The 14,437-nt window shown below is 48.3% G+C and overlaps 1 protein-coding gene across 1 annotated transcript; it reads left to right on the top strand.

Moving 5' to 3' along the window:
* The first annotated feature begins 2,056 nt into the window (after positions 1–2,056).
* Atp5mj (ATP synthase membrane subunit j) lies at positions 2,057–7,799 on the top strand. Its single transcript, NM_001402160.1, has 4 exons — positions 2,057–2,137; positions 5,407–5,530; positions 6,427–6,450; positions 7,412–7,799. The coding sequence occupies exons 2-4, from the start codon at positions 5,407–5,409 to the stop codon at positions 7,444–7,446; spliced, it is 183 nt and encodes a 60-aa protein (NP_001389089.1). The 5' UTR covers positions 2,057–2,137; the 3' UTR covers positions 7,447–7,799.
* The last annotated feature ends 6,638 nt before the right edge of the window (positions 7,800–14,437 follow it).

Genomic DNA, 14,437 nt, shown 5'->3' with positions numbered 1-14,437 from the left:
ACTAGAGACTGAAGCAGGAGAATTGTCATGAGTGTGAGGCCATACTTATACATAGGCATAAAATACACAGGCAAGACACTTAGGCATAAAATAATAGTGATTTTAAACTAAAAGAACAAAGTAGGAGTTAGCTAGACAGTTCCGTGGGTAAAGGTGCCTGACAACTTGATCCTGGGACCTCCACATGGACGACAGGGCCCTTGGGATTGCTCCCCACTCTCATCCACATGATAATATTTGTTAGGGGAAAAAAGAAAAAGAAAAGGAGGGAGGAGAACAGTGCCAGCTGCCCTGGGCTGAGGCAGGTCGGTTTGCTTTCTCTGTGAGAGCTTTGTCTGCTCTTGTTTATCTGTGTTCCTGATTAGTTTCTTCTGAGTTCTGCCTCAGTAATTACTAAACATGCCTAATTTGTTTTAATCCAGTAGGTGGCTTTCTCTTTTCAGTGTCCGTTCAGATTTTAGTCGTTTCTTTTTTTTTTTTTTTTTTTTTTTTTTTTTTTTTTTTTTGGTTCTTTTTTTCGGAGCTGGGGACCGAACCCAGGGCCTTGCGCTTCCTAGGTAAGCGCTCTACCACTGAGCTAAATCCCCAGCCCCGATTTTAGTCGTTTCTTAAACAGAAGTCTGGGGCTGAAGAGATGCCTTAGTGATTCATCGCATTTGTCGCTCTTCCGAAGGACGCAGGTTCAAATCCCAGCACCAGTGTGGTAGAACAAAACCATCCATAATCCCAGTTGCGGGGTATCCAGCGCCCTCTTCTAACTTCCCAGAGTGAACAGGCACATACTTGGTACACAGACATAGATGTGAGCAAAACACTCATACACCTAGAAAATCTTTTTTAAAACCAAAAAAAAAAAAGGCAAGAACATTTTTTTGTTCATTTGTTTCGGTTTCATTTTTTTAAAAATGGGGTCCCGGGGTGCTCTTCAAACCCTGGTCATCTACCTCTACTTCCCAAGTGCTAGGATTATATCACCACACACCTGGCTAGCACACTTACTTAAAAAACAAACAAACAAACACAAAAGCAAAAAGAAAACAAACCCTTAGGTTCGATCCCTAGAGCTCCTGCAGAAGTCAGTCTGCATCACTTTACGTTTTTAAAGGATAATTACTACTCACAGAACGGCTGCTCAACCAAACATGTAGAGCAAAAAGTAGCAATGCAGAAGAAAATGGCAAGAAATGCCAAACTCCTGGCAAAGCGGTGCACGCCTCTAATCCCAGTAGACAGGAGGCAGAGGCAGGCAAGTCTCTGAATTTGAGCCAGCCTGGTCTATGTAACAAGTTACAGAAAAACCTGTCTCCAAAAAAAAAAATTTTTTTTCAAGAGGGTTTCCTTTTTCGTTGTTGTTTTGCTCTTTTTGTTTGTTTGGGGATGGGGGACTCTGAGAATCTCACTAAGTAGCCCAGGCCACAGCTTGTGGGTCAATAGACCCACAGTCCCACTCTCTACCCTGTGCCTCTGCCTCCACCTTGTGCTGGAATTAAAGACCTGAGCCATTATGCCTGGTTTGATTTTGTTTTGGTTTTTGGTTTTTTGAGACAGGTTCTCACTGTGTAGCTCTCTGGCTGTCCTGGAACTCACTAAGAGAGACTAGGCTTGAACTCAAGAGATCTGCCTGCCTCTGCCTTCTGAGTGCTGGGTTAAAAGGCGTCCGCCAACACACGCGGCTTTTGGTTTAGATTTTCAGGCTGGCGTGAAAGTCAAATTTATGACAATCCTGCTGCTTCTGTCTCCTGAGGGCTAGGATTAAAGGCATAAACCATGCAAAAAGGGCTTTTTGTTTTCTTTAAACTCAATTTGTCCGGATTATCTACTGTCCTGGTTTCAGCACTGAAAGTCATGTGTAACCGGAAACCTACAAACCCTGGGAAATCTGGTCAGTTTTATAACACATAGAAACACAGATGGCTTCTTCTCCCAGCTCCTCTAGGTTTTGATTAACCCCCACCCAAGCTTGCAACACCGGGGAGACCACCGGGGGCGCTGTGGTGCGCAGGCGCGAAAGACCCCACAGCGGGCGTCTAGCGTATCCGCTCCTTCCGCTTTCCCAGCAGGCTCCGCGCGGCGCCTGCGTGCTCTGTGACCTTTCCCATTCTGTCGCGGAATCTAGTGTGGCCTTGATCCCGCTGAGGTAAGAGCGGGGTCTGGGCTTTTTTGTGTGTTCCCAACCGCGGGGACTGAAGTGGGGCCGGGACCTGGTGCGGTGGGGCCCAAGTAGGTCGCGGAACGCAAGCGAGGGACTCTGCGATCCACACTGACCTTGGGTCAGCCCCTACGCCGCCAACTTCAAGGAGGGTCCACGGGGTTCCCCCGGACTGTGATGGAGGGAGTGCCCGAGTGCGAGGGTGTCCGGGGCTCACTCACGCAGAGGGCAGCGATGTGCACGGTGTTCAGTTCTCCACACTACAAAAGTGTTTCTGGAGTTAGTCTTCCTGATTGTCTGGGGGGAGGGGCTGTTGTCAATCCCTTGGACTAGTAAGAATCTGCGAGGGTGTGCTCAAACATCAAATCGCTATGCTGAAAGAGGGATTATTCCACAAGACGTGGAGGAATGGGAACTCTAGTATGATCCTCACAGAGAAGTAGCCCAGGAGTTAGGTTTTAGTGGAGGTCCTCTCCGCCAGGACTATGTCCTTGTGCTGACACAGGATGGACCTTTGTTAACTATGGACTTTGGCAAAAAAGCATGCTCACCATCAACTGTGAGCATCTTGTTACCTACTCAAGTTACTCAGCTAGTTGGGGATGCAGCTAGAATCCAAGCCACGAAACATCACTTCAAGGTTCTTTCCATTATACCAAGTTTTCTTCCAAGTTAGGCTTTGGCAAAGCGAATGTTTGAATCTGTATAAAACCACATTATAAACCTCAGACTGTTGCGTGTCCCCTCTTTCCAGTGTACTGCCAGGTAATAGCTTGCTATTACTATAATTTTCACAAACTCTGCAGACATAGGGAGCCACTTGACCTTCGAGTAGGATGATCTTTTATTGAATCTGGTGTAAAACTAGCAACTGGAAATTTCGGTTGCTCAGAGAGACTTAGGTGGGAAGAGTAGAGGCCTTACTGAATACTGGGAACAGGTCACTTGTGTGGTCAAATACAACCACACTGACCGACGGGAAGTCCAGGAGCAAGAGACAAAAGGGGGTGTGTGTGAATGTACTGGCCAACAGGCCTCCACTGTGTGGGGACCTGTGGCAGTTTAGAATAAGGACACAGTGCCAGGATCCCTCGATCCTGAACAGAATACCAAGGTCACTGGCATCCCTTTACACCCTTCTCTTTACCATTTCTAGACTTTCCTGTGATACCCACATCTTTTTCAGGGTGTGGGGAGGTCAAGATAAGGTTTCTGTGTAGTGGCCCTGACTGTCCTAGAACTCCCTTTGCAGATAAACCAGGCTGGCTTTGAACTGAGAAAGATCCACCTGCCTGCCTCTACCTTCCAAGGGTTAGGATTAAAGTCAGGCACTGATACCGTGCTGGCCTTGATATAGCTTAACACTTCTCCTCAGCCTATGAGATGAAACCTCTCTAAGTACTTTCTTAGAATCCCAGTGGCCTAGGAATTGCTGCCTTCTAGTGAGTTTCTGTAGCAATTCCTTGTTACTGATTTGATCACTTACTGAGTGCTCACTGTGCACCAGGTACCATTCTGGATCCATTTTGTTGTTGGGGGGGGCGGGGGTGACGTTTTGTTTTGGTTTTTGAGACAGGTTCTCGTTGTTTAGCCCTGGCTATCGTATAGACCAGGCTGGCTTTGAACTCACAGAGGTAGCCCCTCTCTTCTGAGTGCTTGATTTGCTGGGATTAAAGGCTTGTGCTGCCACCCTCCCCGCTAGGGTCCTTTATATTTCAAGAGTCTGTGGAGCAAGTAGGAGGTCCATGTTTGACAGAGAGACCTGACAAAGTTTAGAGAATTCCTAAAGTCAAGACAGAACTAGGCCCCAAGGATTCTAACCTACTGGTCCCCTACAGTACTCTCAGTCCTTACCTGTCCCACAAAGATGCCTGTCCACCTACTTGGTGACTTGGGTTCCTTCAGCCTTTCCAGAGGCTGCCTCCTAATGACAGGACAGTCGTGCTAGAGCATTTAGATGCTCTACTAGAAGGAGATTTCAGGACAGGCGCACCACCTAGGATAAGATAATAGCCCACTCTACAGGCTAACCCTCAACAGACTGGCTAGCCTTCAGGCCTTTCCTCCACTCAAGTTCTTTCCCAGAGGAAAGAGCAGGAAGCGAGGCCGTAGAGGCAGGTTGGTTCTTGTAGTAATCAGACTATGGGCCAGATCTGATTCGATCTAGTCTCGTTTGGGTCATCGGTAGCTTTGGGGCGCAGTATAGAAATATGTCAAACGGTGTGAATATGCAGTCTGTATTGTCAGGTACCCCTGGAGGTCAAAAGGCTCCCTGGAACTGGGGCTACATTACAGGTGGTGGTAAGCCACCTCAAGGGTTCTGGGACAGGGACTTGCACATCTTCCCTGCTTCCCTAGTTCAACAGTAGCATTCTGTCCAGCAAGCACTCCTGACACGATGTGTATACTCGCTTGTACTAATGCAAGAATCCTAGACTCTCGTGGAGTGCAGCTCTTTTATTATCCCAGTCACGCACCTGAGGTAGTGTAAATGAGTGAGTGAAGACAGCAGCCGCCTTCCTCCTCGTAGCCTGGCTCTCCCTTGCCTCTTCCTTCAACTGGCACTTGTGCCCTTCAGTTTTTGCTGAGTGAATATGGTCCAGGTTTCAATAATTCAAGGGCAGCCATTTGACTAAATCAAGCTGGTACTAAAAGAATATCATACTGTTTTATGTCAATGAACACTTTCTCTGGTTTTCCACAACAGTATGTCAGTTTTCCAGTGTTGCAAATGTTGGATTGACTAGTATCAAATTCATCAAATGTCTCAAAGCCATCTAGTTTGGAATCTGTAGCAAACTGTAACAGTAACTGGAAACATTCCTTTGAGGGCTGTCATACTGTTTGTTCTGCATTTGTCTGACAAGCTCAGGACTGAGCTCCTGGAGGTTAAAGTGGATTAGTTTAGCTGGTTTCCGAATTCACTGCCTATGGAAATGACCACACCTGAGCACGGTTTGTGTTTCTATCGGTTTGGACTTGAAACACTAATGATGTGGAAAGGAGTTCTTCTACCCAAGGTCAAAAGGGTGATGTGTGGCTCTGGACCACCTTTAGTGGCCGAGAGGCTTGGTGGGCAGGGGAGGGTGGGGCACCAGCCTGCCAGCAAAATGCTGGAGGGGTGTCAGGAGTTCAGAGAGCCCCGCAGAGCCTGTGGGGACTAGAATAGCTCTCTTGTCAGGTAGCAATGAGGAAAGTACCTGTCAGCCGGGCACAAGGCAGCCTCACCTTATTGTTCCCCATTTCTTTTATTTCAGATGCTTCAAAGCTTTATTAAGAAGGTCTGGGTCCCCATGAAACCCTACTATACCCAGGTTTACCAGGAAATTTGGGTAGGAGTGGGGTTGATGTCCCTCATCGTTTATAAAATCAGGAGTGCTGGTAGGTTATATTTTTATTTCTTTGCATTTAGCAGGGGGAAATGTTTTCAGAGGGGGAAAAGAATCACAATTTTTTTTTTATTTTATTTTATTTTTAAATTTCTTTTTTTTTTTTTTTTTCCGGGGCTGGGGACCGAACCCAGGGCCTTGCGCTCGCTAGGCAAGCGCTCTACCGCTGAGCTAAATCCCCAACCCCAAGAATCACAATTTTATCTACTAAGGAACTCTGAGTTTTTCAGTTATGGTTATTTTCCCTGTGCATGTAAATATACGGGATGTATGCGTGGGCACACATGCCCTAGCGCCGGTGCAGAGGTGTGACCCCAGAGAGGGAACTTGAGTCATCAGGCTTGTGTGGAAACACCTCTACCCACTGAGCCACCTGGCTGGCCCACAACTGCGACCTTAGATGCTCATCAACAAACAAAGAAAACAGAGAGTAAAGCAGCGGCAATAGCCCTGCTTGGGAGAGCATCCAGCCATTAAAATAGAATGTTCGCAGTAGAAGTAAAGATTATCCTGCCAACTGAGATGATCCAGACTAAAAAAGATTAATATTACATGTTTTCCTCATGTACAGTCGACTCAACACACACATAAATGCCCAACATGGAAGTAAACCAGCTGTAGCCGGCTGGAAGAAACTGGTGGGAAGGGGAGGACGGCCAGTGAGGACAGGGTGAGGCATGGGCGTGGGCACCCACTGTGGGAGATCGCCTGCTTTGTGTGTGGGTTTGGAAGAAAGGAATGCCCGTGACGCAGGCATTCCTCTGACAGCATGCTGAAATGCTTGCCCAGGCTGTGAAGCCTGCGGTCACATGTAGCTTTAGACTGTTCGATTGACTGGCGGCACTTCTGTAGGGCGCTGGTGTGACTAATTTCTCCTTTCTGTTTTAGATAAAAGAAGTAAAGCTCTGAAAGGTAAGATTTCTGCTTTTGGGGGATGGTTGAGGGGTGAAAAAGACGATCGTAGCTTTTCAAAGCAAGTTACATGAATCCTGACTTAAAACTGACTCCTGGGGGCTGGGGATTTAGCTCAGCGGTAGAGCGCTTACCTAGGAAGCACAAGGCCCTGGGTTTGGTCCCCAGCTCCGAAAAAAAGAACCAAAACAAAAAAACAAAAAAAACTGACTCCTGGTTCAGTGGTTGTCAGGTACAATGGAAATATTAAATAAAAACCAACAAGTTTGCAGCTGACCTTCAATCCCAGGACAGGGGAGGTAGAAACAGGTGGATCTCTGAGGTCCAAGAAGCTAGGGCTACACAGAGAAACCCTGTGTCTCAAAAGTTAAAAAGAAAACCACGTGCAGCCCTTTGGGCCAAGTAACACTTCTGGCAGTGGCAGAGAAAGGGGGTAACTGGGGCCACCAGGAAGGCACAGGCTAGCTAGGCATGGAAGCGACTGAAACTCCTGGGGTTTCCATGTAATTTTGAAGGAAAGTAGCTACAAAATGTGTGCTCTGGCACTGGGTGTCTGTCTGTCCTGTTTCTCTGGTGTCATTGGGGCCCAGGACTGACTTCCTGAGCTCTGAGGAGAGCTCTCCGCTCCTCCAGGTGAACAGCTAGCTGTATCAGCAGCACTTGCACAAGCTGGAACTGGCTGTGTGTTTTACACTGAAGTGGCCCCATCCCCATTCTGGTGGGGGTTTGTTTGGTTGGATTGGGGGGGACTAGGGCTTGGTTTTGAGTCAGAGTCTCAGAAATCCCCCTGCCTCTGCCTCCCAAGCATTGGGATTAAAGGTGTGCACACCATGCCTGTCCCCCATGCTTTTTGTAGCATTAAAATGAATATTTGCAGTTTCTTCTGGCTTTTACTTCAAACAACAGGATACATTCTGCTCTCTCTTCCTAAACTGTATTGCTTTGTTCCTCCCCTTGAAAGGCTGCAGTCCTGCGCATGCCCATGGCCATCACTAACTGCTCCCCCAGTCCACTCAGGATGAATACGTCAGCTGAACTTAAGCAAGCTGTGTAGATGGGAACATGGAACATCACTGTACAGTTACCTAAGTACCGTTTACAATGTGGCATTAATAAATGTGTCTGAGAAGCACCACTCCCTGTGAATACCACTGTCTGCTCCCCTGAATAAATCCTTGGTAAAGCGGCCGGCTCCATCAGAACCTCTGAGACGACTTCCTTAGGGATCCTGAGGACCAAGAAGCAGTGTTTGCTGCCCTAAGATTGGACATCAGGATCTAGTGTTAACTTTGATATTATTAACTAATAATATTCAATAATTATTTGCCAAATGGTTTTGCTTCTGCCTATCATCTGACCTCTCTGTCTTGTTTTCATATTTTGGGAAAGAAGATGTTAATTATTTAAAGGATAACTTGAGTTTTTTACTAGGATCAATAAGGTAAGGGGAAAACACACCACTAATTCCAGCTGAAGTGAGGAGGATCCCAAGGTCAGGAGTTGAAGGCCAGCTTGAACACTGAAAGCCCTGTCTGAAAAAAGAGAGTTTAGAAAATACATAGAAAAGAGCGGAAAGACAGCTGCGTGGTTAAGACCGCTCGCTGCTCTTGCAGGGGACCCAAGTTTGGTTCCTGGGACCCACTTCGAGCAGCTCACAGGTACCTGTTGGCTCTGGCTCCTGTTTGGGCTCCATATGCATATAGCATACCCATTGTCCAGTACATGTATGAGCAGGGTAAGGGTGCTTGTCCTCAAACCTGGTAACCTGAGTTTGACTCCCAGGGCCTCTGTGTGGGGAAAGAAGAAAGCCTGCTCCTGGAAGTTCTCGGACTTCCACTTCGTTTGCACACCTTTTTTTTTAATGGGAAGATAAGCCTTAGCGCACATGGTAGACATAAGCTCTGGGCAAATTATTTCCAAGTAATTAACCAGAGGGCGAAATAAGCAATGTGAGAAAACACAGTGAGCTGTTGCACACCTGTAGCCACATCTGTGTTTACGAAAAGATGGAGAGGGACTATGTTTTGTGGACGCGTGGTAAAGTATGGAGAAAGGCAGTGCATCTGACGCTGAGGCATCCCTGCCCCCTGAGGAACCAGCCATACAGTGGGATACTATAGAATAGAGTTTATTCAGGGCATGGGGAAGGGAGTTAAGAGGACATTAGAAAGAGAGAGAAGTAGAGGCTGGCCAAGGGGGAGACAGACAGAGCGGTAGCAAGAAGGGGAAAGCAAGAGAAGGGTGGAGGGGGCAAACAGCCCCTTTTATAGAACAGCTTATCCTATGGATTTTGACCTTGTCTCACAGAGAAGGCATGGTACCTTGTACCTGTGGTCTCAGCTCTTGGGAGGTTGAGGCAAGAGGGTAAAGAGTTCCGAGTCTTTCAATGACAATGAATTTGAGGCTAAGCTGGACTACTTCACACACATTTAGGAGGGGTGGTGTACACCTCTAATTCCATAGCTCCTGTCCTAGGGTTACTTACTGTTGGTATGATGAACACCATGTCCAACTCGGGGAGGAAGAAGCTTGATTTGTGTTACATGTTCTGAATCACAGTTCATTATGGGGAACCAAGGCAGGAACCTGGAGGCGGGAGCTGATGCAGAGGCCATGGAAGGTGCTGCTTACTGGCCCGCTCCCTCAGCTTGCTTGCTTGGTTGGTTTCTCCGCCCCGGCTCCCCGGAGCTGAGGACCGAACCCAGGGCCTTGCGCTTGCTAGGCAAGCGCTCTACCACTGAGCTAAATCCCCAACCCCAGTTGGTTTTTTTTTTTTTTAATTTCTCTTATGTGCTTTGGTGCTACATGTATGTTTGTGTGAGGGCATCAGAAGACCCTGGAACTGGAGTTAGATGGCTGTGAGCCACTGTGGGGATACTGAGAATTGAACCCTGGTCCTCTGCAGTGTTTTTAACTGCTGAGCTGTCTTCCAGCCCCCAACCCCCTTTCTGTCTTTTTGTTTTGTTTTAAGAACAGGGTTTCTCTGTAACAAATCCTGTCTATCTTGCATTGTAGACCAGGCTGGCCTTGAGCTCATGGAGATCGCCTGCCTCTGCCTCCCAAGTGCTGGGATTAAAGACTTGCACAACCACATCTGCCTCCCCCCACGCACCCCCCAACCACCACCTGCTTTCTTAAAGCACCTAGAACCACCAGCTGAGAAGAGGCATCACCCATCGACATCAATCACTTATTAAGAAAACACCCTATGGCTGCCTACAACCCATTTTTCAGTTAAGTTTATTCCTCTCAGATGACCTAGCTTGGCTCAAGTTGACATAAACTATCCAGTGCAGCTCTGGAAGCAGATCTCCTGAGTTTAAGTTCTACGTTACTGAATTTCAAGCCAGCCAGAGTTTCATGGTCAGAACCTAACTCAAAACAACAATAAAGGGGCTGGAGAGATGGCTCAGCGGTTAAGAGCACTGACTGTTCTTCCAGAGGTCCTGAGTTCAATTCCGAGCAACTACATGGTGGCTCACAACCATCTGTAATGGGATCCAGTGCCCTCTTCTGGTGTGTGTCTAAGGACAGCTACAGTATACTCATATACATAAAATAAATATTTTTTAAAATAAAAAACAAAACTGGTGGTTTGCACCAACTCTTCTCAGTCCGAACTGGAATCACCTAAAGGCCATTAGTGTGGACTTGGGCACCTGTGTGTCTTTACACTGGCCTGGGGAAGAGCTTGACAAGTTAATATTTCTAAGTTCTTTGAGATGTGCTTGATGCCAGTCACACTAAAAACAGACTTGAAGCCCTGCCTTGACTACCACCAGCCACTTGGCAGTTGCTTCACAGTTCATGGACAGTGGCCATCTGCTCTGTGGCTTAGTGTTGTTGGGGCTATCAAGTGCCAGGGCAGGAAGGATTCAGGGAGCCTGAGCCCATCTAGAGAGGTAGCTGCTTGCATCTGCCTTGGAATTGCTCTCCACACACATGCTGGCAGCTGTTCTTCCCCCATTACTACTAAGTGGTCCTTCCATTAGAAAACTGAGAGCGAGTCCATTGGGGCTGCCTGTTGTCTGTAGCACACTGGGAGCGGGGACACAGGCCCCTTGTCTGAGCACTCCTGAGCAGAGGCAGGGCAATTATAAGCCTTGTTTACACAGTGAGAGCATGTTTTTAAAAAACAACATTAACAACAAAAAAAGAAAATCTTAAAACGTGCCTGTCCAGACTCCATTTGTGTTTGTAAAATGGAGAATACACTTTGAGTCCACCAGGGTTTCCAAAAGTGCCCTGTAGGTGGAGCCAGAATGTAGCCAAACTAGTCGCCACAGTGGCCTTGTTGGCCTAGAGCTTAGGTGACAACTGTGCCCTCAGCACTGTGTTCGTGTGCCCTCAGAGGCCAGAAGAGGACATGGGACTGGAGTTGGGAGTTACACAGTATAGGTACTGAAACCAAACTCAGGCCCTCTAAAAAGGCAGTAAGCGTTCTGATGAGCTGTTCCTTCAGCCCCTGCATTCTGGTTTTCCGATAAGTGTCATCGAGTGGGCGGGCACAGCAACTAAGCAGAACCATAGCCAAGTGTGGTGTGCATCCAGAGCCCCAGCCAACTGCTTGGGAAACGCAGCAGGGAGGGCACAGGTTGGGCCTGCCTGAGCAGCGCTCCCACCCCCATCAGTACGTCTCCTAGCTCCTGGCAAGACAGCGTGCAAGGGAATGAAGCTGGGGCTTCCCGCTCCACAGGCCACATCGTGTACAAGATCTGGCCCAGTGCGGAGAATGTGGCCCGAGAATGTGGCACCTTCTCCTGCCAGGGAGAAACTTGATTTAATTTGTGCTCCAGGGCTAAGAAGTCCAGAGACAACAAGCCTCAGAGAACTGAATTCCAAGACTGTTAATGAACCCATTGGGTGAGGGAGAATAAAGTCAAACAACCCCAGGTGGGCTAGAGACTGAGGCACAGAGACTCTGAGCCTGCTATAGAAACTACACAGGCAAATTATAAACAAACAACTGTAGAGCCAGGCATAGTGGCTCACACCTTTGATCTCAGCACTGCAGGGCAGGCAGATCTGTGAGTTTGAGGATAGCCTCGTCTAATAAGTTCTAGGCCAGTAAGGCCAAATAGTGAAACTCTGTCTCAAAAAGAGGAAAAAAAAAAAATAGAAAAAGTATGGCCGGGCATGGTGGTGCACGCCTTTAAATCCCAGCATTCAGGAGGCAGAGGCGGGCGGATCTCTTGAGTTCAGGGCCAGCATGGTCTACACAGTGAGTTCCAAGACAGCCAGGGCTACACAGAGAAACCCTGTCTCAAAAAATAAAGAAAAAGAAAGAAAGAAAGAAAGAAAGAAAGAAAGAAAGAAAGAAAGAAAGAAAGAAAGAAAGTGTAACTAAGAAAGCAAAAGGTAACAATCTATTCCAGTGAGATTGAAGTCAGAAAAGCAATGGAGCAAAGTTGATGAGCATAATGCCAGTTCACTGAGAAGATGAATTAATACATGAGTAAACCCCTAGACAGACTGACAGAGAAGACAGAGTCTGAAATGGACGATGTCAATACAGATTCCACAGACATTCACGGGACAAGGACTAGGGTGGGGCTCTGTGACAGGAGTGGCCTGCCCAAGACCTGGCTTCAGTCCTCAGTAACTGGACACATACAGATCGAAAGGACAACAAGAGAATGCCATCAACACCTCTGTGCCAATAAATGCTACAGGATAGAAGAATTGGTCAAATCCCACGTAAGCAAACATCATTCCAGAGTTCACACCAAGGAAAAGGAAGGTTGGCAAGATGGCTCAGCTGGCAAAGGTACTTGCCTGGAAGCCCCACAGGCCTGAGTTCATCCACAGCACCCACATGGTGGAGGGAGCAAACCGACTCTTAGGAGTTGTTCTCTTAGCGCGCACACAAGTGATAAAAACAGAAAAAATAGCCTCGATGGCCCTATGTCTATTAAACAATTCGAAGTTGCAGTTTCAAACCGTTAGACGAGGCATGGTCTGTGCCTTTAGACGAGGTGGCGTGTGCCTTTCATGCCGGCACTCAGAAGGCAAGGGGCAGAAGAGGCTCTGTGAGTTTGAGGCCAGCCTGGTCTATGTGGCAAGTGCCAGGACAGCCAGGACTATAGAGAGAGAGTCTCAAAATAATAAGTTTAAAAAGAACTTTGTTAGTGTTTGCCTCTGTCACAACATAACTGAGAAAAGTCAACTTTAAAGAGAACTTGTTTGGGGCTCATAGTCTCAAAGTTTCAGTCCATGGTCAACTGTCCATTGCTTTCAGGCCACGCTGGGCAGAAACACAGGAGGGAGGGTCAGAAAGTTAGTGAGGTTTTCTCCCTGCAGAACCAGGGCTTAGAACTCACAGTTTCATGCTCCTGCAGGGCGGCCTGTCCACCCATGCCTACATGGGGACAGGCCACCATTCTCCCAATAATACATGGATCAAAAGCCCCACCCCTGCCCAGATTGGCACCATGTGGGAGCCACCCGATAGTCCACCCTAGGGCTCTGGATGCCTTCTGAATGAGGAAGACAGAAACAAGCAGAGGACTCCCTGCCACACATGGGTTTCACTGGTGCCCTTCCCACCCACCTGTCTTCGGGTGACGCGATAGCCCCAAACCAAGGCTTGGGGACAACATGATGGACTATTAGTGTCCTCAAGTATCTAGGAGACTGGCAGGAGGCCACCCTCTCTCCTGCCCCACAAAGAGACTGCTGTGGGGACAGTGAGGAGCCACACAGAGACACTACCTGTCCTAGCAGGCTCAGTTTCTTGCAGCCACAATGAAGTCACTCTGCTATAGAAATGCAGGCTCTCTTGCCCTTTTGAAAAGAGACAGAGTGGGACCTTGTGTTTTTGTCCCCACTCTGGCCTGGTAGCCAAATGGCTGTTCTACTGAAACTGGCACCGGTGACCTTCCTTGCATCTGCCCAGCCAGCGAGTGAGTGTGAGACTCGCCCCGTCTGCAGAGGCTCTGCTGCCTTACAACCATCCCCTAGCAGGGCTCCCCAAGCCCACTGGGCAGCATTTACCAACTCACAGGTACTGGGCTTCTCCTGACTCCACAGCAGGCTGCCTCTCCAGCCACAGGACCTGGCACAGGAGAGCTGTTTCCCTCACACTGTCTCTGGGGATTGTTTGCAGGTCCGAGCTGATCGGTGCTGGCCAGTAGCTATTCCCCAGTGGGGTCCTGGGGCAGAGGGCAGACCTGCTGCTCTGGGCCTGAGTGGGTCCAATGCTCCACCCTGCAGAGCCTCTGGGGAGATGACATGCACACAGGAGCCCTTGAGTTCTAAGGACATGCCCGTGAAGGAAGCCTGAAGCGAGGCCTCACCAGCTGTAGACTTGCTCAGAGCAGCTTTCCTAATACAGTGTCCACTCTTCTACAGAGTGTCTGTCCCTCTCTAGCCCCAGCCTCCAGACCTCCTGAAGGCAACATCCCCAGAACCAGGGCTGTGCATCCAGACATCCATCCTGCCTTCCCACCCTATCCCTCCACCTACTTACTGTGTCCCTGCGCACAAGGGCTAGGTGACAGTGGCTAGTATTCAAGGAGAACATTCCGGAGACTTGGGCCGGCGATCCTCTCTCCCCTCTCTGCTCAGAGGCCATCGTGCTGGGCTCCCTTGGGCCTTGACTTTTGCGGAATTACATTTACTGTGAGAGGTTCTTCTGCCTTCCTCCCTAACACCGTGCCTCCTCCGGACACACATGCTTTTCCAACTCCCAATACACAGATTCAAAAATGTAGGCAGCTCTCAGCGCAAGGCCCTGGGTTCGGTCCCCAGCTCCGAAAAAAAGAACCAAAAAAAAAAAAAAAAAAAAAAAAGTAGGCAGTTCTCAATATCTATGAATCCCATAGCCAAACATCCAACCAATAGCAAATTTAAAGTATCTGAAAAAAGCGCATCTGCGTTGAACACACACGCAGCCTTAGCCTGTTACAGCCTACACAGGTCAGGACAGACGCTATTCACATAGCACTGCCACGGCACCGATTTTTTCCCCCTGGGTTTTAAAGGCAGG

The sequence above is a fragment of the Rattus norvegicus genome, chromosome 6 (genome assembly GCF_021556685.1).
Source record: "Rattus norvegicus strain SHRSP/BbbUtx chromosome 6, alternate assembly SHRSP_T2T, whole genome shotgun sequence".
Taxonomy (NCBI): Eukaryota; Metazoa; Chordata; class Mammalia; order Rodentia; family Muridae; genus Rattus; species Rattus norvegicus.
The sequence above is the reverse complement of the archived record's forward strand: the minus strand, read 5'-3'. Positions and strand labels throughout refer to the sequence as shown.

Coding starts and splice junctions, on each gene's coding strand:
- Atp5mj (NM_001402160.1), top strand. CDS start 5,407: ATGCTTCAAAGCTTTATTAAGAAGGTCTGGGTCCCCATGAAACCCTAC. Junction 5,531..6,426: donor TTATAAAATCAGGAGTGCTG/GTAGGTTATATT, acceptor TTTCTGTTTTAG/ATAAAAGAAGTAAAGCTCTG. Junction 6,451..7,411: donor AAGAAGTAAAGCTCTGAAAG/GTAAGATTTCTG, acceptor TCCCCTTGAAAG/GCTGCAGTCCTGCGCATGCC.